The 25,872-nt window shown below is 43.0% G+C and overlaps 1 protein-coding gene and 1 pseudogene across 1 annotated transcript in view; both read right to left on the bottom strand.

Annotated features, from left to right (window-relative positions):
* PLPP1 (phospholipid phosphatase 1) overlaps positions 1-25,872 on the bottom strand; it is a gene marked incomplete at its 5' end in the record, with an annotated part of 45,475 nt that overhangs the window by 3,901 nt on the left and 15,702 nt on the right. Inside the window, 1 exon segment of the mRNA XM_014587996.2 lies at positions 12,949-13,006. Within this exon segment, the coding sequence (XP_014443482.1) occupies positions 12,949-13,006 (58 nt within the window).
* On the bottom strand, positions 22,319-23,305 carry LOC102499157 (60S ribosomal protein L6 pseudogene; annotated as a pseudogene).

Here is a 25,872-nt window from a genome sequence, read left to right as displayed (position 1 = left end):
ATAGGGTTCGAAAATTTCTCTAACAATATTTTTTTTCCCCAAAGAAGCCTGTGACTCTGCATAGGTTGCAGGCATGTTAAGTATTTTGCCTCAAGTTTTCCCCTAACATCTTATGTATCAGTAATCAAGCAAGTTCTGATACACTTTAGGCAAAACCTTAACTCCTATAAGTAATTAGTTTTCTCCTTAACATCTACCCAAGTATAGATGTTTTCTCCATCAACGAAACACTGTGGATCCAGACATTCTTTCATCCAGCGGGGGCTCTGGGTATCCCCAATTGTGGGTCTACACCTAACCTTACTCTAGGTGCAGGCTCCTCTAGTGACTAATAATCATGAGCTGAGTGCAGTCTGTGGTCAGAACAATTCTGAGCTCTGGTTTGTGACGTTAGCTAATTGTGCCCCCTGTCCTCCTGCAACAAGTTCCCTGGAGTGAGGGTACCCAGTAGCCTTGCAGGAGCCAGGCACCTAAAATAACACTGCCCTTCCCTGTAAAGATTCCTCCATTCCCACAGAGCTTCAAGGAAGTAAACGCCGTTTCTTGGACCTCAGGGCCCCTGAGTGCCAGAGCTGATGTGCCTGGAACTCCAGACTTTGACTTCCTTTATTACATGTTGCAGGCTGTCTTCTATGTGAGGAGGTTCAACAAAGCACATAGCCCTCTTTCTGCTGGCTCAAGTTCCTGAGCCTTCTCAGGTTCGTCAGTGAAAATCTTTCTTTTAAGTGCCCACTCTGTGTAGGCACTAAGAATCTGGGTTCCTCTACCACTCATTTTGTCATTTCCCAAAACCTTGCCTATCATCTTTTTCATTCCTCAACTGTGGATTTGTAGCATTTTAAATTATATCCCTTGTCCTTTGAAAGGGCTTCTTGAGAAATTTTAAAAGTTTAAAATTTAGAAGTCTATGTCCAGTCTCTCTCTCTCTCTCTATATATATATATATATTAGCCAGGTGACACATGGGCTTATCAGAGAAAGGGAGAGGAAGAATGCACTCCTTAATGGGGTGTCATCATGCCCCAATCTCTTCTCCATTTCGCCATCCTGTTAGGATTTCGGGGACACACATACACATGCCTAACATGTTTTCCAAGCCACTAAAGCTGAGATTTGAACTAAATTATCAGCCATTTGAATCCAGCTCCCTTAACCACTAGGCCATGGGGCTGGCCCACCCCACAGTCTGCTGTCTTTACCTTGGAAGTTGTTCTACACTACAATGTCTTCTCCCCAGAAGAAAGAAAATGACTTAAGTGGCAAGACTAGGCGAGATTTGGATACCAGAGAATGTAACTCTGGTTCCAGCTGTCACTGTACAGTACTCATAATTTTGAACAAAGCAAGCTTTTGGCATGACTATTTCTGAAAAGAGTCTCCATTTCTCCATCTTTCTCTGGTTGACAGAGAAACTGAATAATGAAAACTTCTCAGCACTGTTCTATTAGAACTAGATATGGGGACACAGCCCACGCATTAATCTCAGAGCTATACTAAAAAGGCTCTAGAGGTCCCTGCCCTTACAAACGCCTCTCCCGCCCTCGTCCATGCCACTTGCTAGTCATACATGCACTAATCCCATTCTAGGTAAGCATTCCATTGCTTATCTTTTAAGAGTTAAAAAAACAAGAGCTCCCTGGTTCAGTACTGTGTGTGGCCTAAGACAGGCTTAACAGCAAGCAGGGTCTGTGACTTCCGGGATTCCCTCTGGGGCAGGAGGAGAGGAGAACTGCCTATTCAGCTTTGATTGAAGGGACAGGCCTACTTGGACCACGTGGCCCTCCATGCCTTTGCTTCTGGAAGGGACTGACAAGGTGACTGATACCAGGCCCCACCTAGAGATCTGCAGGCTGTATTCTGCCTCTGGAATTTAAACAGGAGAAGGAGTTCTTTACTTTTAGAAGTTATAAAAAGGGAACCTAAGGGGGAACCAGCAGTTAGCGTAATGGCTATGTCGCTGGACTCCCACGTAGTTGACCACGGTTCATGTCCCGGACCCGGTGGCTTGAAACTCACGCCGGGCGCATGTGCGTGCGTGCCCAAGATCCCGAGAGGAGAATGGAGGAGAAGGGATTGCGGCGTGACCATCCCCCCTGGGGGGTGATTTCTCGCTTTCTGTCTCTATGTCTGTCTCTGTCTGTCTGGCGAGCGCACGCGCCCTACAGTGAAAATCTCTCAAAAAAAAAAAAAATAAAAAGGAAGGGAACCTAAGGTACATGATAGGTTATTTGCAAACTGAATTTAAAAGGAAAGTAAAAGCTAGGGTTAGGCAAGAATAGCATGCCGTTCAGTAATAAAGGAGCACCGTGCAGCCACACTGAACCTCCAAGAGGCCCATGGGACACAAGAAGGTTCAGTCCTGCTGTGATAGTTCTAAGCATGCACATCTTTACTATAAGCCATCTGTTCCTTTAGGAGATCTAAGGGAATCTGCTGCTTGCAACCAGAAGATGAAAAATCCAATTGGCCTCCCTTGTATGTTTAACCTAAATCCTGGTTTTTTTAAAATTTGCATTTATATGACTAAAGTGGTACAGAGCTTTAAGTTCACGAAAGATAGATTTAAAGTGAGAAGGAAAACAATCTCTTCATAAACTTGAGTTCAGACAGCAAGAAAAAGAAAAAGAAAATCCCATCAGTATGAACATAGTGAATGTCTACTGAAGGCATTGCTCAAGACCTGTGGCATTAGGCATGCCGTTTATTTCTGTGGCTTTTTCTACAAACAGTTCAAGGGTGGGGAGCCCTTGTGTCAAATGGCTGTCTTTCCATTTCTCTTCACTCTCCTCAGGCCCATTCTGCAAAATTTCTTCTCTGAATATTCTTAGGTTTGGCCTACCTGACTGACTTATCCCCATGCATGTTTCAGTCAACCAAGAGGGTACTGCTTGAGAGGTTCCAGCCTCCACACCCTAACAGTCAGCTTTCTGGTAAAGGGAGAGCTGAAGTAGGGTATTTACAACTAGAAATTACAGCCAGGAGAAAGGAAAGTGCAAAACCCCCATAGTTTTTCACTGAGGTGATCCTCAAAGGGAAGGGCTTCCTCCTGTGTTGCTGCAGGAGCTCAAGTTGCTAAAGCTCAAGTCAGCAGGAGACGCCTGCGGACTAAGGTAGAGAGGCAGGTAGAAAAGGGCCTAAACCAGGAAACTATGCAGAGGGACTTGCAGTAGTAATGGAGTTTTAAAAGGGAAAACAAAAGAAATTCACACAGGGTTGGCCTGAGGCAGGAGAACCAGAAAAGAGATTCCCATTAGCTGCCCAAACCAGTCTTTCCAAAACCACTCAGAAAGGACTACTCCCTCTATTACCTATGGCTGCTCACCAACTTCAACAATGGCTTGAAATACTGTCAAGTGTAACAGCGTTTATCAGAAACACCTGAGATGCCACTGGCATCATCCCTGTTGTAACATACAGGAAAACCACCACAGAATAACTGGAAAGTTAGATAGGCGGACTTCTGAGAGAGATTTTAGAATATAGAAGAGTTAATAAGTGAAAACAAAGACACATTCCTCCACTAACTCTCACATTTCTTTGTCCCCCATTCTCATCTATTAAAGGGGGCTGGATATACAAAAACTACGTACGGAGAGGGAGTCAATCTAAGGAAGGAAACCATGGCTTATTCTTCCCTGGTTCACTCTAGCAGAAGAAACTATGTTTGAATCTCTCCAGACAATGACTCAAAGGAAGAGCCCAGAGCAAATCAAATAGCACTGCTGACTGGCCACACCCCAGGTTTAGAAAGTGGAAACTAGATTGAGAAGTAGACTTAGGAGTCTACGAATATCCCTGAGGAATGCTCTCAGTGAAACCAGGCATCGCTGCCGGCCCTTGAGAAAACCAAGGTTCCAGGTGTTCCTTCTGCCTTTGAGGAGAGCAAATGGGCAAGTAGGCCTCTGTTAGCTACTTCCTGGTAGGGCTCTGGCCAGGAGACTGCAAGGCTGATCTATGTCATCTACACAAGGTCAAGTGTCCTGTCTCTTAGCAAAGTAAGGTTTTCCACTCAAGATGGACTTAAGCTTCTATATGCAATAATATTAAAGAAATACTGGGTCATCAGAAAAATCAGGATGTATTTTTCTATGCAAAAATGCATGATGATTTTTTTGATGACCTAATAAAAGCTTTTTTGCTGGAATATTACTAGAGAGTAACATATGCAATTTCTTATTCCTTAGGGAAATAGGACAGAAGAGTGAGTTTGTTCAAAATACCCAGATGTTCCAGCCCAGCAAGAAAGGTTGCAGAAGGCTAGCTATCCCACTTGTGAACAGCAAATGCTTCCCTGAGATGTGCAGAGACGCCTTCGAGTCCAAACTCTTGTGGCTCCACTTTGTAAAGAGCCTCATGAGTTTTATAATATGCACAAAGAAGACCTGGTCAAAATTAACTGTGAAGACTTTTCATTGCATAGAGACAGGTTGGGGAAAAAAATCAGAATACATTTTAAAATTTCACCATCACAGGAGGGTAATGCTATAGACTAAATATCTGTGTCTTTCCAAATTTATATGTTGAAACCCTAATCCCCAAGGTGATGGCGTTAGGTGGGAGGGTCTTTGGTAGGTGATTAGGTCACGAGGAGCCTGCATGCATGGGATTAATACCCAGAAGTTCTTTGCTGAATGAGCACACAGGGAGAAGGTAGTAATCTACAACCTGGAAGCAGACCCTCCCCAGAAGCCAGCCATACTGGCATCCTGACGTTAGACTTCCATCCTCCAAAGCTGTGAGGAAGAAATTTCTGTTGTGCTTAAATCACCCAGTCTAGGGACATTGGTCATAACAGCCCAAACAAAGATAGGTAGAATATAACTATTTTAGCCTACAACTTCTGAAACATTGCTCTCCCATTAAAGGATCAATTATAACATCTCACCTTTAAAATAAATCTGCCTGTTACACAAGATATTACTTGAAGTTGGTCTGTTTTATTTTGCGTTTCTTGGACTGATTTAATACTTTAATACTGCTGAATGTTATTACTGTCTCACAGTCTCTTAACTCTTTTAAACTAGTGAAGGGGACAGTTTGCAAGCTGAAAATGACTTTCACTCTTTTTTTAGAATTTATTTAACTTTATTTATCGCTATTATTTTTAAATTTGCTACAGGGCATGTGAACTCACCATAGAAAGGAAGAGCAAGAGAGGGAAGGAAAGTGAGAAAGCAAGCTACCAGGTCTAGGACTCGAACTATGTGGGAGTCCAGAGCCTTAACCACCGTGCCACCTGCTGGCCCCCAATGTTCATATTTTTATAGGGTAATTTTTAAAAAGGAATATGCCTAAATATTTATGATCTGATCTTGTATTGAGAAAATATGCCAACCCTTGAACTAGACTAACAGCAGCAGCTCAACAGAAATAAATGTCAGCAGAAATCTACTTACTCTGAAACACTGCTGCTAAGACCAAGTCCGGCAAACCACTGTCCACCTACATGTGATAAGGGCAGGCCTCAGAGTAGTCTTCTCTGGGTTTCAATTTCACCATCTTTAGGATTCCCGAGGCTCTTAAATTTAGATGTTGAATTCCACCTTTAAATTAGGCTGAGGGGCTGGCAGGAGGCATGTGGGTTAAAGGCACTGGATTCCCACATGGCCAGCTGCAGTTCGAGTCCCAGACTGGGTAGCTTGCTTTCTCACTTTCCCTTTCTCTCTCTCGTCAAATTAAAAAATAATAATAAATGGAATTAAATAGACTTTTTTTTAAGAAAAAGAAGAAAAACAAACCAACTAGGCAGGATTCAGTAGTCTATGGGCCATGAGTGTTTATCACTTGCCCAGTGCTCAGCATGAATCCACAGCTTGGGAAACATTGCCATGAAGTACTAACAATGCCAGGAATATGAGTGTGGCCATTGAGAGTCTCAGAATTTTTTTTTTTTTTTTTGGAGAGATTTTCACTATAGGGCACGTGCGCTCGCCAGACAGACAGAGACAGACATAGAGACAGAAAGCGAGAAATCACCCCCCAGGGGGGATGGTCACGCCGCAATCCCTTCTCCTCCATTCTCCTCTCGGGATCTTGGGCATGCACGCACACGCGCCCGGCGTGAGTTTTAAGCCACCGGGTCCGGGACACGAACCGCGGTCGACTACGTGGGAGTCCAGTGACATAGCCATTACGCTAACTGAGTCTCAGAATTTTGAGGAAAGTGGGTGAAGGGTTTGATTAAGATTAGATAGGTAGGCAGCACTGTCTAAACACAGGTGCGGGCCAGGCCTGGGAAATGGGCATTCTGTGGTAGGGAGGACAGTCTAGCTGAAATAGAGAGTGAAAGGAATTTCTTTTAGTTTTTTTTTTTTAAGAGAGATTTTTGTTATACAACATGTTCGCTTGCCAGAGAGACAGGACGCGAGAAATCACTGCCCACCACCCTCTTCTGTCCCCAGAATCCCTTCTCCATTCTCCTCTTGAGATTTTGGGCATGCACACACATGTACCTGGCATGTTTTAAGCCGGGTCCAGGACTCAAACCGTGGCTGATTACGTGGGAGTCCAGCAATGTAACCATTACACCATCTGCTGGTCCCAGAGAGTGAGAGGAATTTCTAACAGTACTATCAACAATCTGTTTTTTTTTTTGGAGAGATTTTCGCTATAGGGTGCGTGCGCTCACCAGACAGACAGAGAGAGACATAGAGACAGAAAGCGAGAAATCACCCCCCAGAGGGGATGGTCACGCCACAATCCCCTCTCCTCCATTCTCCTCTCGGGATCCTGGGCATGCATGCACACTCGCCTGGCATGAGTTTTAAGCCACCGGGTCTGGGACGCGAACCGCAGTCAACTATGTGGGAATCCAACAACATAGCCATTACGCTAACTGCTGGTTCCCGACAATCTGGGTTTTCAGTCTCAATAAGATGGTTCAACAAAATGTTTTAGTGCATTCCTCACTATATTGACAAAAAGACAGTCTCATACCAACGCTGTTCTTCTTGACATTTAGCCAGATTCAAGGGGAGCCGCTATGTGCCTCACTGGCTGTGAGCTCTCATCAGCCTCAGTGGTTAGTACAGCCATGAGCCAATGTTTAGGTGCTGTGAGGGTGCAGCTGGAGGAGAACAACAGTCGGGGCATTTTAAGAGACATTCATAACTAGAAGTTAATTTGGGGTGTTAGGAATTCCTGACAAGGAAATTTTGGCTCTCACAGACTAGCCTCAGAGAGGATTTAAATGACTGTACATCTCCACCCAAATCTTGGACTGACCCTGATGCCAAGATGCCCAGGGAAACGAGATGAGTCACTGCCTAAGGAATCTGGGAGGAAGGCGGCGGAGGTTAAATGCCATCCATAAATGTGGACACTGGAAAGCAGGGAGGCATCTGTGTACTCAGGGCTGAAATCAAAGCCCAGGCTTGCATCCACATTGAGTAAATATTTCCACTGCTCGGAGTCAGGAAAATGCAGTGCATGGTCCTCTGCCTGCTCTCTCTTCTAGAAAGGCCATGATCTGCAGCACATGTATTTGTGTAGATGTGCTTTTCATTACAACTTTATACCTAAGTGGCCGACACCCAGTTACCAACTATGGCCAAGGTGACTGTCTCCACGCCTGTGATCCCTGATTTGCTTCCTCATCTGCTCCTGCATGGCCACGTTGGGTCTGCATTCAGAGCCTCCATGCCTTAATCTTGTCCTCACCGTATTTCACAAAAAAAGCCCTCCATGCGAGTTTCTCTTTGACCATATACATACAGTAACAGCTGCTTTGAGACGGGACAAGGTAGAAGAGCAGAAATAAGATATGGAATATGATATGGCCAAGAACTTTCTTTATGAATGAAAACAGCAGGTCAGCTGTGTGTCAGTCACCATTCTACCTCCAGAGATCTGCATCCCCTGGCTGCCTTCAAAACAGCCGGACTAGAGTTCTGATCAAGTACTCAATAGAGCGAACCTGATTATCAAGAGGCCCTTGAGAGCTCACAGACCTTAGCAGCCTCTACCCCAGACCTCATTCCCTCATCTGTTTAACAGCTGTGAGACAGGCAGGAACTGAAACGAGGACATTCCAAACACCTAAAACCTGACAAGCTGAGGCTGAGTCTCAATCAGTGGGACCCAAGATTACTGTGGGAACGACCGCTGCCTAATCTTCAGACACATGCTACCCTCTCTGTACGGTATTAATGTGCTAGCTGACACTCCCACCAGTGCCAGGACAATTTGGAATAACCGTGGCAAGAGCCAGAGCTATGTTAAATAAGGCCAGAAATGGGAGGGGCAGTGGTTCCCTGGAAAAGTCATGAAAAAACTACCCCTTTCTCAGCCTGGCATTAAACCAAACCATACAGACCAGATCGAGACTGCCCTGCCTATGGGGTAGCCCTTCTATCTTTCCTTTGGGTAACCATTCTCCCCTCCCTCTTGGAGGAAGAAATGAGACTATTCACACATGTTCCGTCATGGGTCTGTTCCACCTATGGAGTATTCTGCTCCGTACACTGTTCTTAGTAAACTTGCTTTCACTCTTCCCTCAAAGACTCGCTCTTGAATTCTTTCCTGTGAGAAGCCAAGGACCCTCATGCCCTGGGTAGAGACCCCCACAAGTTCCAGTCATACTTCATCTCTTACTTTGTGAATATTGTTAGAAAGAGTCAAAAATAAAAATAAAAATGTAAAGTGCAACTCAGATTCTATCGCAAAGGTCTTAAATACACATACAGGTGAGTGAATAACAAAACACAAAAGCTGCATGTCCACAACACTCAAAAGCCACTCAGCAGAGTCACAAACCCTTGCTTGGGAAAAGTACATGTTTGTACATACATGTGTGTATATGTGTATGCATATATACACATGTATATTCATAAACATGAATATATGTATACATATACGTATGTTGCATTTTGCAAATATTTTATATGTAAATATAGGGAAATAGAACTTTATAAAAAATAAAAATCAGATAAACTTGATTGTTAAAAGACCCCCTGATGGGCCAGCAGGTGGTACAGGGGTTACTGCACTGGATTCTCACATGGCTGACCATGGTTCAAGTGTCACACATGGCAGCTTGAAAATCATACCTGGTGTGCATGCGTGCATACCCAAGATCCTAGGAGAATGGAGGAGAAAGGATTGTGGTGTGGCCAACCCCCAGGGAGTGAGTTCTTACTTTCTCAAGTGAGCACATGTGCCCTATGGCAAAAAAAATTTTATTTAAAAAAATGATCCCCTGGATATGTCCTAAAGCCTGTTCATTACTTTCTTTCAAAAAGCTACATATTCATGTCTAGTTTGATATGAGAAATGTGGGTGCATTTCCACATCGTTTTCTAACTCCTCACTGCCAACTCTATATAATGCACATGCTCTCCAGGCTAGCATTGGATCTGGAGCTGCACAGATGACGAGCTCCCGAAGCAGCAACTGGCTCTCCCAGAAGCTGGATCCTTTCTGGTTCCATGCAAAAGTCTGGGAAACGTTCCAGAAATCAGAATGAAAACAAAACCTGCTCAAATTCAAGCAATGACAGCTGCCTTCACTTCCAATAATCAAAACACACCTCGTCATCACAGCAGACCCCAAGGAAAGAAGCGGGGCTGCTGGGCACCCACACTGAGTACATGAGGACAGCAGCTCCCAGTTAGGAATGAGGTTATCAAATAACAGCTGTCGCCACGGCTGGGTCCTTCAGATGGTGGCCTGCTGTCAGTTCACAGAAGGTGTCTAAATATTCCAGAAAATCGTGTCAGAGAAAGTCCCTAAGGTAAGGACACACATCAACAATTCTCAGCAGGAGACGTACAGCCTTGCTGATGATGCTTCGGCTCCTACCACTTGCTCATGTCCTGGCACAGGAGAGGACACCAATACCAAACACAGCCACGCAGCACACAGCCAAACCCTCAACGGATACGGGGGACTTAAGTCATGAAAAAACTACCCCTTTCTCAGCCTGGCATTAAACCAAACCATACAGACCAGATCGAGACTGCCCTGCCTATGGGGTAGCCCTTCTATCTTTCCTTTGGGTAACCATTCTCCCCTCCCTCTTGGAGGAAGAAATGAGACTATTCACACATGTTCCGTCATGGGTCTGTTCCACCTATGGAGTATTCTGCTCCGTACACTGTTCTTAGTAAACTTGCTTTCACTCTTCCCTCAAAGACTCGCTCTTGAATTCTTTCCTGTGAGAAGCCAAGGACCCTCATGCCCTGGGTAGAGACCCCCACAAGTTCCAGTCATACTTCATCTCTTACTTTGTGAATATTGTTAGAAAGAGTCAAAAATAAAAATAAAAATGTAAAGTGCAACTCAGATTCTATCGCAAAGGTCTTAAATACACATACAGGTGAGTGAATAACAAAACACAAAAGCTGCATGTCCACAACACTCAAAAGCCACTCAGCAGAGTCACAAACCCTTGCTTGGGAAAAGTACATGTTTGTACATACATGTGTGTATATGTGTATGCATATATACACATGTATATTCATAAACATGAATATATGTATACATATACGTATGTTGCATTTTGCAAATATTTTATATGTAAATATAGGGAAATAGAACTTTATAAAAAATAAAAATCAGATAAACTTGATTGTTAAAAGACCCCCTGATGGGCCAGCAGGTGGTACAGGGGTTACTGCACTGGATTCTCACATGGCTGACCATGGTTCAAGTGTCACACATGGCAGCTTGAAAATCATACCTGGTGTGCATGCGTGCATACCCAAGATCCTAGGAGAATGGAGGAGAAAGGATTGTGGTGTGGCCAACCCCCAGGGAGTGAGTTCTTACTTTCTCAAGTGAGCACATGTGCCCTATGGCAAAAAAAATTTTATTTAAAAAAATGATCCCCTGGATATGTCCTAAAGCCTGTTCATTACTTTCTTTCAAAAAGCTACATATTCATGTCTAGTTTGATATGAGAAATGTGGGTGCATTTCCACATCGTTTCCTAACTCCTCACTGCCAACTCTATATAATGCACATGCTCTCCAGGCTAGCATTGGATCTGGAGCTGCACAGATGACGAGCTCCCGAAGCAGCAACTGGCTCTCCCAGAAGCTGGATCCTTTCTGGTTCCATGCAAAAGTCTGGGAAACGTTCCAGAAATCAGAATGAAAACAAAACCTGCTCAAATTCAAGCAATGACAGCTGCCTTCACTTCCAATAATCAAAACACACCTCGTCATCACAGCAGACCCCAAGGAAAGAAGCGGGGCTGCTGGGCACCCACACTGAGTACATGAGGACAGCAGCTCCCAGTTAGGAATGAGGTTATCAAATAACAGCTGTCGCCACGGCTGGGTCCTTCAGATGGTGGCCTGCTGTCAGTTCACAGAAGGTGTCTAAATATTCCAGAAAATCGTGTCAGAGAAAGTCCCTAAGGTAAGGACACACATCAACAATTCTCAGCAGGAGACGTACAGCCTTGCTGATGATGCTTCGGCTCCTACCACTTGCTCATGTCCTGGCACAGGAGAGGACACCAATACCAAACACAGCCACGCAGCACACAGCCAAACCCTCAACGGATACGGGGGACTTTGTTCTTAGTAAACTTGCTTTCACTCTTCCCTCAAAGACTCGCTCTTGAATTCTTTCCTGTGAGAAGCCAAGGACCCTCATGCCCTGGGTAGAGACCCCCACAAGTTCCAGTCATACTTCATCTCTTACTTTGTGAATATTGTTAGAAAGAGTCAAAAATAAAAATAAAAATGTAAAGTGCAACTCAGATTCTATCGCAAAGGTCTTAAATACACATACAGGTGAGTGAATAACAAAACACAAAAGCTGCATGTCCACAACACTCAAAAGCCACTCAGCAGAGTCACAAACCCTTGCTTGGGAAAAGTACATGTTTGTACATACATGTGTGTATATGTGTATGCATATATACACATGTATATTCATAAACATGAATATATGTATACATATACGTATGTTGCATTTTGCAAATATTTTATATGTAAATATAGGGAAATAGAACTTTATAAAAAATAAAAATCAGATAAACTTGATTGTTAAAAGACCCCCTGATGGGCCAGCAGGTGGTACAGGGGTTACTGCACTGGATTCTCACATGGCTGACCATGGTTCAAGTGTCACACATGGCAGCTTGAAAATCATACCTGGTGTGCATGCGTGCATACCCAAGATCCTAGGAGAATGGAGGAGAAAGGATTGTGGTGTGGCCAACCCCCAGGGAGTGAGTTCTTACTTTCTCAAGTGAGCACATGTGCCCTATGGCAAAAAAAATTTTATTTAAAAAAATGATCCCCTGGATATGTCCTAAAGCCTGTTCATTACTTTCTTTCAAAAAGCTACATATTCATGTCTAGTTTGATATGAGAAATGTGGGTGCATTTCCACATCGTTTTCTAACTCCTCACTGCCAACTCTATATAATGCACATGCTCTCCAGGCTAGCATTGGATCTGGAGCTGCACAGATGACGAGCTCCCGAAGCAGCAACTGGCTCTCCCAGAAGCTGGATCCTTTCTGGTTCCATGCAAAAGTCTGGGAAACGTTCCAGAAATCAGAATGAAAACAAAACCTGCTCAAATTCAAGCAATGACAGCTGCCTTCACTTCCAATAATCAAAACACACCTCGTCATCACAGCAGACCCCAAGGAAAGAAGCGGGGCTGCTGGGCACCCACACTGAGTACATGAGGACAGCAGCTCCCAGTTAGGAATGAGGTTATCAAATAACAGCTGTCGCCACGGCTGGGTCCTTCAGATGGTGGCCTGCTGTCAGTTCACAGAAGGTGTCTAAATATTCCAGAAAATCGTGTCAGAGAAAGTCCCTAAGGTAAGGACACACATCAACAATTCTCAGCAGGAGACGTACAGCCTTGCTGATGATGCTTCGGCTCCTACCACTTGCTCATGTCCTGGCACAGGAGAGGACACCAATACCAAACACAGCCACGCAGCACACAGCCAAACCCTCAACGGATACGGGGGACTTACCGCCACAAACAGCATGCAGTACATGGAGAACGAAGAGTGGCCTGAATAGAAGGACAATCTAGAAGAAAAAAGAAGAGAAACATTCATTTTCTCTCCTAAACACCAAGAATATTTTTTATCTCATAATTCTCCTTAGCCTTAGAGTGCACATAGCCCCTCCCTCCACCTTCAGAAACTAGAAGGTGAAGGTGAGGGCACAGTTAGGATAGGAACGTTAGAATCCTCAGAGGTGTGGAGACAACATCTATACAGTCTCATTTTGTCACAGCTGCCAGGATGGGTAATGAGTCACTGTAACAAACTTGCAAGCATTCCTATAGAGGCTGGGGGTAACACTTGACAACCACAATTGGCATCAAAGGCCCTGACTTTACTATATATAATTACATGTGACCACGACTTAAGTTTTATTTTTTACTTGCAGGGTTTGTCCTTTAATAGTGCAATAAATACCTCATGTGAAACACTCGGAAACTGACTACTTTTTTTCCCATTCCCATTTAATATTTTAGTGTTTTAAATGAGCACACATCTTGCCTTTCATTTTCCACCAGATTAAGTGCTTTTGTTTGACATATATTTTAAAACTGTGCACAGACACCTCTGTACCAAATGAATCACCTCTTTCAATATAATAGTCTATAAACATCTATGTATTCTCTTCCCAACTAAAAATAACAGAATGCTTGCAAACTAACTTGACAGCACTACTGAAAAAGGAAAAAGCTCACTAACATTCAAGGTCACAGAATTAGCCACTGATGCAGAAAAGACAACCACATTAATACAGTAGACTATGCCTTGAAAAGGTGCAGAGGCAAATAATCAGGATGCTCCCCTGTCCCTATATAAGAACAGAACAAAAGCAAGGCTCTTCCGTATTACACCCCTTCTTGCTCAGATAGAATCTTCGGCAGATGTTGGGTCCCTGGATTTAGAGAGAAGAAAAGACTCCTAAATAACACACCAGCAAGTCATGTGTGTATGAATGTTTGGCAGCTGAGGGTGGGTGGGGAAAGAAAGATTACTTAAGTATATGCTGATGATGGTTCTTCCAAGCATTTTGATTGTCTTTTATGTAATCAGACATTTCTAGTAAAAAGAATCTAATTTCTGGCACCAACCAGGGATTATGTAATTAAATCTGATAATCACTCTATATTTAATCAAGATAAACAGAATCACTTTTTAGCCTTAATTATTTAGATGACCCACAAAAAAATGGATCTGTACAAATCCTTATTTTAAATCAGAAAATTGGGGCAGAGTTCTTCATATTTTACAGTTACTTCTGATATTATACTGAAGAGCCTGTAAGTTCATAAAAGCCAATTTCAAAGGACTGTCAAAGTCCACTAATTCAACATATCCTTGATCACAGAAAAACTCTGAAAATCAAGCAAGATTCACTAAATCCTATATATTGTCTCACAAACTCAAACAGCAAACTAATGTAATCCTATGAAACAGCTCTGAATTTGCCACAGGGTGATTTCATTAGTTAAAAACAAATAGTTTCAGGTTTTTGCTTTTTTTTTAACACTGAATACATTAACATATTTTTTTCAGCATACAATCAACCAAGAATTATGGCTAGTACTTTGACAGACAGGAATTAAAAACAAATGTATAGGCCCAGCTGTATAGGCCCAGCTGTAACACAAGTGCTCTGCAAGCCTGGAAGCCACAGGGCCAGCCATAGGTATGGGAGCCCAGGATCCTGAGGGCTGGAGGGCTGGGTAAAGGGGGTCATGGCATGAGATGCTGTTAAGAGCGCATGCTCGCTCTCTCTCGATCTTATGGGCACAATATCATACACACACAAAAAAAGTCCAATCTCTCTGGAACAGCTGGTAGTGTTAACAGCTGGTAGAGCTGTTAACTCTGGTTCGAGTCCTCAGCCCAGCTGGCCTGAAAACATACCAGAGGCATGTGCTTATGCCCAGAATCCTGGCAGGCTGGAGGACTGCAGGAGGGAGACTAGAACATGACCAAGCACCCACTCTTTCTTTCTTTTGTGCACATGTGCACACTTTATCATGAATTAAAAAGGAAAAAACAAAAAATCAAAGAAATATTTCTGTTCAATCTCAGTTTTTTATTTTTTTTTTATAGGTTTTTGCTATAGGGCATGTGCACTCTCCAGAAAGATGGAGAGATAGAGAGAGATAGAAAGTGAGAAATCACCCCTCAAGGGGGATGGCCACACCGCAATCCCTTCTCCTCCATTCTCCTCTTGGGATCTTGGGCATGCATGCACATTCGCCCAGTGTGAGTTTAAGGGACTCGAACTGCAGTCAGCTCATGGGAATTCAGTGACATAGCCATTACACTAACTGCTGGTCCCTTCAATCTCAGTTTTTTTTTTTTTTAAGTGACTTTCGCTATACTGCCCATATGCTCACCAGAGAGAAAGCAAGAAATTACCCCCTGGGGGGATGGCCATGCCGCAATCCCTTCTCCTCCATTCTCCTCTCAGGGTCATGGGCACACACACACGCCCGGCGTGAATTTAAGCCACCGGGTCCGGGACTCAAACCATAGTTGACTACATGGGAGTCCAGTGACATAGGCATTACACCAACTACTGGTCCCCCTGATGTGAGTTTTAAGCCAGCAGGTCTGGGATTTGAACTGTGGTCAACTACATGGGAGTCCAGTGACATAACCACTACACCACCCACTGGTCCTCAATCTCAGTTTCTAAGCTTCCATCCATAGTAGCTTATGAAATAGGGCCTAGAATATGGATTTTTACATCTATTAAGAAGAAAACAATAATGTACAAAAACATAATTCAAATTATTCACATTCCATACTAATCTTACTGTTTTGGAGTCTCTAGGAGAGACAGCTTTTAACAGTATCTTATTATGTCCATAATTCACTAAATAATGTATTAATATGTATGTATGGGTAGTTTAATCAAATCCAAGAACAATCTAAATGTAGACTGTTTTATATTGACCTTAACTAAATTGTGTAAGATTTTGGCCTTAAGAATAATGTCCTTAGGATTTTTTATGGACATATGGATAATAAATGTACACATTCATGGAGAAAATGTGATCTTTCAGTACAAGAATACAATGTGTGATGAGTAAATCAGAGTAATTAGAATATTCATCACCTCAGCAATTTGCCAGAACACTGCGTTAAGAACATTCAAAATCCCCTTTAAAAAAAAAAATGACAGCGGGCATGTTTACTCACCAGAGAGAGACAGGGAATTTTTTTGGAAAGAGAGAGCGAGGGAGAAAGCAACCCCCCAATAGGATATGATCATGCCACAATCCCTTCTCTTCCATTTCTCCATCCTGTTGGGATTTGGGGCACACAAGCACATGTGCCTGGAGTATTTTTCAAGCCACTGGGGTCAGGATTCGATCTGCATAGTTGGCCATGTGGAATCTGGCTCCCTTAACCTTCAGCCCACTGGGCCAGTCCCCAGATCCTCTTATTCTGCTACTCTGAGATAGTTAGTTACTGTTAGCTATAGTCACCCTATCATACTTTACAACACTGTGAACTGCTCCTGTTATCTTTTTGGAATTTTGTTTCTGTAATGCCATCTTTCTATGCTGTCCTTCCAGGCTCTACAGTCATTCTGCTATTCTCCCATTCTCTGAGGTTATCCTTTCCAATTTCCACCTGGGTGGAAGCATATCATATTTATCTTCCTGTGCCTGGCTTATTTCACTTAACGCACTGTCCTTCTGACTTGCCCATGTTACCTCAAATGACAGCATTTTATTCTTTTTAATGTCTGAACAGTATTCCTGTGTGTGTGTGTGTACACATGTTCTTTATCCATTCATTTGTCAATGGACCCTTAGGTTAACTCCCTCTCCTGCTGTTGTGAACAGAGCTGGAATAAACACTGGAGTGCAGCTATCTGTATGACACACTGACTTCCTTCCCTTTGGATATATGCCTAGTAGTGGGAGTGTTAGATCATCCACCTGCCCTTAGATTTTAACCAATCCTAGACTACCATCTCACTTCATTATAGCCCCTCTGATGCAGGTAGAGACAGTAACAATTTAAGCCACCTTTTCACCAAATCATAGGAAAATCTTTTCAGAAAGTCCACAGAGCTAAAAATGTATTCTGAAATGCAGATGTTTTCATGAACTCTGGGGAATGGGCTATTATAACAGTTATAATTTTAAATTCACAAGTAGAGCAGTCCTAACATACTGTGAACAGGTTCTATTGCAAACAGCAAATTTTGTTTTCTTCTGCATGTCAGCCAGGACAACCCATTCTCTTGGGGGAGCTTTGTGAACTCAGCCTGAACCCCTATATCACAGCCTTGCTAAGTAAAAGATTTCAGGGTAAGGCAGAAAGAAGAGACAGTCAATCTCTTTCTAAAGAGCATACGTACTGTTTTCATTTTTATGAGGCAAGATAGATAGCTAAAGACAAGCCCTGCCCCAGGGAACCACCACCAAGGTCCAGAAAGCCTTGCATTCCCACCTGGTTAGTACGCTCACTTCTAAATCTCCTGCAGATCAAGAAAAACCACTAACTCTTGGTCATCAGGGTGAAGAAGGAAGAGGCTCAAGGTGTTAACACTTTCTTTAGTTTTATATAAATAGAAAATTTAGCCTGGAGTTGAAACAGACATAGCCAGTGGCAACAGAAGAGGCAAAAGCTAACACAGATGTAAAATTATTAGAGCCCAACAGGAAGTTGGCCAGACAGGTCACTCCCGTTCCTTTCAGATTAGAACAGATGACATCATTACAGCTCATGTTACCACGAAGACTAGCAAAGTACCACATACTTCACTTTTTGAAAACTTTCTACAAGATGAAAGCAGAAAAGCCACATTTCCTTCAGTATCTCAACTCCTTTTGCTGCGAAAAGAAAAATTACAGCAATTCCTACCATATCATATTTACATGTCCACTTTAGTAGACTTAGATTATAATTAAAGAAAGGAAAATTAAATATTTTTTTATAAATATGAAAACAAAAACAGCCCAGCTGTGGTAGTGAATGCTGGTTTATGCTGTTGCTTGGCTAGGGCTAGGCTACCTGAGTGGCCAGGGTTGATTCCCATGCTAAAAGTTGGGCATGGAGGTGCATTCCTGTAGTCCCAGCAGGCTGAGGCAGGAGGATTATAAGACAGAAAGACTGTCTTAAATAACACACACACAAACCATGAGCATGTCACTCTTCTGTTTCAAGTCCTTCACTAGAACAACTGCGGAGCACAGAGTAACCACCCTTCTCAAGGCCCACTGACCTCTGGAGAACCATCACCTACTAACAAAGCTCTCAGAGTTCTTAACATGATTCATGCTCTATTTATCCATCCCTGAGCCTGGAATGAGCTTCCCACCTTTCTTACATAATTATTCCTCAAGAATCAATTCAGTCACTGTTTCCTCCAAGAAACCTTTCCTTAAAAAACTGGACTGAAGTTACTGCCCGTTCTGCGGATCACTCAGCAGACACATCTATTAGAGCCCAGCCTCCTGACAGTAAAACCAGTCTGTTACTGAACCTTCTTCCTCATTACATGGAAGCTTGGGCAGGGTGGAATGACACTTTCTAAACAGGATTGCCTGTGCCGTTTTTTTTTGGTTTTTATAGAGAGATTTTTGCTATAGGGCCTGTGCCTGCCAGGCACAGGTATATGTATGTCCGTGCACTTGCCAGAGAGACAGAAAGCGAGAAATCACCCCTCAGGGGGGATGGCCACGCTGCAATCCCTTCTCCTCCATTCTCCTCTTGGGATCTTGGGCACACACACACACACACACACATGCTCGGTGTAAGTTTTAAGTCGCCGGGTCTGGGACTCAAACTGGTAGACTACATAGGAGCCCAGTGACATAACCATTATGCCATCTTCTGGTCCCATCTGTATTGTTTTAATGACATAAGGTATATTCATTATGAAAAAAATCAGAAGGTACTGCAAGACAAAAGAAAAATTGCTGGTAAAAATTCCCACCCATCCTGATTGAGATGCCATCTTATTTTACCTCGTATCCGTAAAACCCTGCACCACCATCAAGCGTAGAGTAGGTGCTTGATACTTTTTTTTTTAAGAGGTTTTTGCCTTAGGGTGCTTGCACTTGCTGAGGAGAAAGAGAGAGAGAGAGAGAGAGAGACAGACGGACAGACACAGTGAGAGGGAAATAAGAAATCACCCCCCCAGGGGGGATTGCCACACCACGATCCCTTCTTCTCCATAACCTCCTGAGATCTTGGGCATGCACGCACTCACGCTCAGCATGATTTTCAAGACACCAGGTCTGGGATTTGAATTGTGGTTGGTCATGTGGGAGCCCAGTGATGTAACAGCTATGCTATCTGCAGGTCCCCTCAACACATTTTTTATAGCTGAAGTAAAACCTGATATCTTGAATAAGATTTTAATTGTCACAGAGAAAATGTAAAATTTCACACTTTTCTAATTTAAATGTCATAAACAGATCCACCTTCTCCCCCTAATTCAACACACTTCAAGAAGGTGTCACTTTAGTGGCTCCACAACAAGTACTCCTTGGCCAGCCACAGTAGCACGGCAATGCTGAAACCACATGGGAAGGTCCCAGGTTTGCATACCAAGGCCTCTTTGTACACAGGACAAGTGGCATATGCACCCATGATCCTGGCTTGCTGAGGCGGGGGTTGGGAGAATTGCAGCTTGAGGACCCCATTGAATGTACCTATCTCTGTCTCTCTTTTTCATCTTAAAGAAAAAAATGGATGAATACATTAAAAAAAAGCACACTTTGGGGGACCAGCAGTTAGCGTAATGGCTGTGTCACTGAACTCCCATGTAGTTGACCACAGTTCGAGTCCCAGACCCGGTGACTTAAATTCACGCCAAGCGTGTGTGCATGTGTGCCCAAGATCCTGAGAGGAGAAAGGAGGAGAAGGGATTGCGGCGTGGCCATCCTCCCTGGGGGGTAATTTCTCACTTTCTGTCTCTCTCTTTCTGGCGAGAGCATGTGCCCTATAGCAAAAAAAAAAAAAAATCCACACACTTTGGGACCAGCAGATGGCTTAGTGGTACATTGTTGGACTCCCACGTAGTCAACCACTATTCAAGTCCCAGACCTGACAGTTTAAAACTCACATTTGGGCATGTGTGTGTGTGCGGACTCAAAATCCCAAAAGGAGAACAGAGGAGAAGGGATTGCAGCATGTCTATCCGCTGGAGAGTAATTTCTCACTTTATGTCTCTCTGTCTCTGTCTCTCTGGTGAGTACACACGCCATATAGCAAAAATCTCTTTAAAAAAAAAAAGCACACCTTATGGACTAGCCTGTGGCATTGTGGTTAGGATGGCTAGGCCTCACATGGCCAAGTGCCATTCAAGTCCCAGATCTGGCAGTCTGAAAAACATGCCAGGCACAGGTGCATGTACGTCCAAAATCCTGAGAGGACAATGCAGAAGAATGAATTATGGAATGACTATCCCCCCAGGGATGATTTCTCACTTTTCCTCTCTCTGGCAAGTGCATGCACCCAATAGCAAACTGAAAAAAAAAAATACATTTTAAAACATTCTCAAAGGCAAGGTAAGTGGCATAACAATAAATGACAAATAAAGAAAAGGACTGAGATGTCTGAATCCTATTTTCCACTGCCTTTGTAAGAAGTTTCTCAGTTTTAAAGAAGCATGTTTGTCTTATAATAAACCAAAAGTCTTGAAAATCACCCATCTTGTTCATAAATTTCCTTCCAAACATTACCTCAGAAGTAAAACACTGCAGTTGCAATACATTACATAAGAAAAAAATAATGGTTAACGTAACACATAAAAGAAGTTATCCAATCCTATATTTCTCTCCAGTGCATATATGATGAGTGCTTTTATGTAAGAGGACATTTTATTAATGTTATATATCTTCCCAAATCTCATTCTCCCAAATGAGTAGCATAAGATTTCCACAGCAACAGAGGCTTCTTCGGTTTGCTAGCTCAGTGAGTAGCAGGGTCACACAAAGTCAAGACCCAGGCACTGGTGGAGGCTCAGCTGTCAGTCAGTTACTGGTTGGTCAGTTAGCTGGTCCAGGCTTGGCTGATGCCATTTTGGTCCAACAGATTTCTTTTTTCTTTTCTTTTCTATTTTTTTTTTTTTGAGGGGGGGGAGTTTTTGCTATAGGGCACATGCACTCACCAGAGAGATAGGAAGAAAGCGAGAAATCACCCTCCGGGGGGGATGGCCACGCCACAATCCCTTCTCCTCTATTCTCTCAGGATCTTGGGCACACACACACACACACACACACACACACACACAAACACGTGTCCGGCGTGAGTTTAAGCCACCGGGTCTGGGACTTTATCTGAGGTTGACTACATGGGAGTCCAGTGACATAGCCATTTTGCTAACTGCTGGTCCCAGTGCAGCAGATTTCTTTATCTCCTGCAGGGCGTTACTAGTTTCCTGTCCTCCATATGCTCTGGAGACGGAGTAACAGCTTTGTTTCTTTGTTGCCAGCATGCTACTCTTTGATTCAGCAAAACTCCTAAATTCCCCAAAAGGAGATTCAGTCTATACTCTGATATCTAGGTTCAGTCCTTCATCACCTTACAGCTGGACTAGTGCCATGTTCTTCCATGGGGTCCACACTTCAGTCTTTCCCTTCATTTTAACAGAATGCAGTTCAAACTACTTAGTGTGTTATTCCAGGGCCTCAATGTGACCCTCAACTTACATACATACTGTAAACCTCCAGTCTCATCTATGTAGTGTGCACCACAAGAGCAACATGCCAGGCCAGCAGATGTCCTGGCAGCTGATGGTTACGTTGCTGGACTCCCACATGGTTGACTGCAGTTCATGTCCCGGGCCCAGTGTCTTGGAAATCATGCTGGGTGCGTGTACATGCATGCCCAAGATTCCAGGAAGAGATAGAGGAGATTACAGCTTGGCCACCCTCCTGGGGGGTGATTTCTCACTTTCCCTCTCACTGCCTGTCTCTCCCTGGTGAGTACACATGCCCTAAGGCAAAAAGCTCTGTAAGAACTGCATGCCATCTTGGCAGCTTCCACAGTGACTTGGACATAAGAACAATAGATACCAGCTTAATTTAGGAACTTCACGGAAGAGGCTGAAAGTGTGGTTCTCCTTAGTACCTTCTGGAAAAGTTCTAGAAACGCACATTCTTGGGCTCACCCTTGACCTACTCAATCAGAAACTAAGAGTGGACCCCAGCAGTCTGTATTTTACCACACCTCTAGGTGATTCCCATGCAGCTCAGGTGTGAGAAACACCTTCTCTGTGGCAGAAGAGTCAGGGTGGTGGTGGTGAGGAAGCAGGCACTGGCCTTGAAGTCTTATTCTTTTTTTTTTTTTTTTTATGATCAGTTATTTAATTAGGTTCTTGGCAAAAAATTTAGAACACCAATTTGTGAGGATAAACTCCATATAAGGGCAAACATAGATCGCCAGTAGACCTGGAGCTGAGGAACAGCTTTGATTTTTGGTAAAATTTGCGAGTCCACAGCTTTCTGATCAATCTTACACTGCTCTGAAATCTCATATTTCTTCTTCTCTGTGTTGAAGATCTCACCTTTCTGGTGTCTGGGCTTCCGCAGTTTCTTTTTCTTGAAGTAAGCATCGGTAAGGTGCTTTGGAATTTTTACTTTGCTCCTATCAATTTTTGTGGAGGTGGCGATGATAAATTTCTGGTGTGTTCTACGCAGTGGGACTCAATTGAGAACCAGCGGTCCAGTTACAAGTAGCAAGCCACTGCTCAGCTGCTTCAGGAAAATCACTCTCTTGCCTCTGTGGCGTCCAGTGAGGATGATCAGAATGGTCCCAGGAGTAATACTAACTCGCAGCTTTCTCACATGCTGACTGAAGGTTTTTTTTGCCATGGCTCAACAGCTTCTGAGGCACATCTTCAGTAGGATAATACCTAGGCATTTTGTGCAGTTTAACTACTGGGTACCACCATTCTTGTCTCTACCAACTGGTTTTGTGACAGTCATAAGAACCTTTTCCTTTTTCTTTGCGATCCTGTATTTCGTGGCAGAGTATTTCCTCTTGCACATGGCCTTCCTGGTATACATGGCTGACCGGGAGTATCTGCTGATGCCACAGACTAGGACAGGGTTTCAGCTGCAATGGGGCTTCGCCTTCTTGGACTTTTTAGCCTTGGGATCACCCTTTTTAGCCTTGCCACTGACATCAGTCTTCTTGGTTTCAGGTTTCTCCTTAGTATCCTGCTTTGCAGCTTTTTCACCTGCCATCTTGCATAGTGGGAAAGAGAACTAAACTAGTCTTACTCCTTCTAATACACTAATATCTACTGTGCTTTCCTGAAGTGATGGATCTTTTTTTGTCTAGTTACTGATATTCACATTTATGAGAAATACAATAAATTTTAACAAATGAATCTTTTTGGAGATATTAAGGCTTTTCCAGTACTATCTACAATTAGGCCAGAACAGGCCATTCTCTCAAAGTGTAAAGCAGGTTTCACCAGACACTAAAGTAACAAAGTTATAATGGGTTTTCACTATTTCAGAAGGTACTTCTTCAAACTTCAGCATTACTTACTTGCATATATTGGGTTGTCTGAAAAGTCATGACATGTTTTTCTATGCAAAAATACTTCATGACTTTTCCAATGACCCAACAGATTATAATTTAAAAGGGAAACGAAATTTTTTTTTTTTGGGGGGGAGGTTTATGCTATAAGGTGCATGTACTGGCCAGAAAGACAGAGGGAGTCAGAGAGACAGAAAGCAAGACATCACCCCCCAGGGGGAATGGCCACGCCACGATCCCTTCTCCTCCATTCTCCTCTCGGGATCTTGGGCACATGCGCACACACACGCACCCGGCATGAGTTTAAGCCACCAGGTTTGGGACTCGAACCACGGTCAACTACATGGGAGACATTATGCCAACTGCTGGTCCCAAAAAGGGAAAAAAATATTTCTCATCTGCGATCACACATAGTGCAATTAAACATTTTAACAATACAAGATTGTCAGGATCCAAAGAAAAATAACTTTGTATTGAATGTCTGATTCATATGGCAGAAGACCAGCCACTCAGAAATAATCAGAAACTCAGAGTTTATGCTTAAATGCACATAACTTAAATAAACTCCAAACTATAAAGAAAAAAAGTGGGGCCAGACAGTGGGATGGTGGTTAAGGCAGCTGGATTCCACATAGCTGACTGTGTGGTTGGAATGACTTGATAAATATGGCAGGTGCATATGCGTGCAAGTCCCAAGAAGAGAATGAAGAAGGGATTACAGTGTGGCCATCTCCCAGGGAGGAAGAGTGTTCAAAAAAACAATAATAAAAGTGATTTTCACAAAGCAGCTGATGGTTTCTATACTGTGCTATGACAAATGGTCCAGCTATCTGTGCATGATCTTAACTTTGCCTTACCTAGAGGGGTAAACACAAGCCCCCATCTCCTGAGACAGATGTTATACAAGCTCATGTTCTCATAATCTGGGGGATTAAAAGCAATGGTTCTTGGAGTTAACAGATGGCATGGTGGTTAAGGCACTGGATTCCAATATGATTGGATGCGGTTCAAATCCCAGACCAGGAAGCTTGAAAATCATGACAAATAAATATATAAATGTGTTAAAAGAAAAAAAAAATTAAAAAGCAATGGTTCTCAAAGTGTGTTCCTGAGATCAACAGCGATAATCTGAAAACTTGTTAGAAATACAAATTCTCAGCCCCCTTCCCAAAGAATCCCAAACCACCTGAGGACATGGCCCAGCAAACTGTTTTGACAAGCCCTCTAGATGGCCTTAGTGGAACTACTAAAGTGGGAGTGATACCTGTCTAAGAATCTTGGCTTGAAAGGGAAACTGTAGTTCTGAAATATCTGGGCTCATTAGTTTTATTTCTCCCCACGAAAACATTCCTGGCAATGTTACTCTCAATGGCAGTCCTATGAATTAGATGTTCTCATGTTAAAGTATAGCCTCTTTTAATTATAGTAAATCCTCACATATTAAACAATTAATAGGAACTCTCTAGATACTATAATTAACAGGTATTTCATTAAGGCCCATTTAAGTTACTTTTATGTGTAGGGCCTAATGGCCACCACTGGTGAGGCTCAGTAAAGTCCTGTGGTGTTGGTGATAGCACACAGAACACAAGGACATGCACATATGCTGGAAAAGAGGGGCCGGGTGGGAGAAAACAAGAGGACAAGGCAAAATCAAGACCAAAAACCAAAATTGTAGGAGCATATTCTCATGTTAACATGTAACTCTGACTCATTCATACAGTTGACAAAAGTGACTCATTTCGGGCACTTGTGTTCCCTTCTCCCAATGTCAAGCTTTATAATTTTATAATCAACATTTACATGGGGACAGGCTGTGGAGATAAATAAATTAACAGAGCGGATTATTTATAATCCTAATAAACTAGACAATATTTAGACTGAAATGGTTTTGCATTTTTGGCTTTCCGACTTTAAAAGTTCAAGAGAAAAGGAACAGCGACACCAGCATCTGGCCAGACTATATTCCACAATAGAACAGTAATGGAAAGCCACAGCTATGTACCGATATTACACAGCCCTGAAACTGGCGGCAGCTGACTCATCTGGAAACACTGATGGAAAGAAATCACATTTTTCTAGGAAGATACAGTCCTTCTAAAATGTTCATTTTCTACTTTCATTTTATTTTTACTTCAGAACTCCAAAGCTGACTAAAGAATCTTCTCAGTGAAACTGTATGTAATAACTACTTCTAATGGATATAGTTCTGTAGTTTCAGTTAACCAGATGTTCATCCTACTTAAAAAAAAAAAAATTTTTTTTTTGAGAGAGATTTTTGCTATAGGGTGCATGTGCTTGCTAAAGAGACAGAGAGACAGAAAGCAAAAAAATCACACCTTCTCCATTCTCCTCTCAGGATTTTGGGCATGCATGCACATGCACCTGGAATGA

Source organism: Tupaia chinensis, unplaced genomic scaffold (assembly GCF_000334495.1).
Source record: "Tupaia chinensis unplaced genomic scaffold, TupChi_1.0 Scaffold000251_1, whole genome shotgun sequence".
NCBI lineage: Eukaryota > Metazoa > Chordata > Mammalia > Scandentia > Tupaiidae > Tupaia > Tupaia belangeri.
The sequence above is the reverse complement of the archived record's forward strand: the minus strand, read 5'-3'. Positions and strand labels throughout refer to the sequence as shown.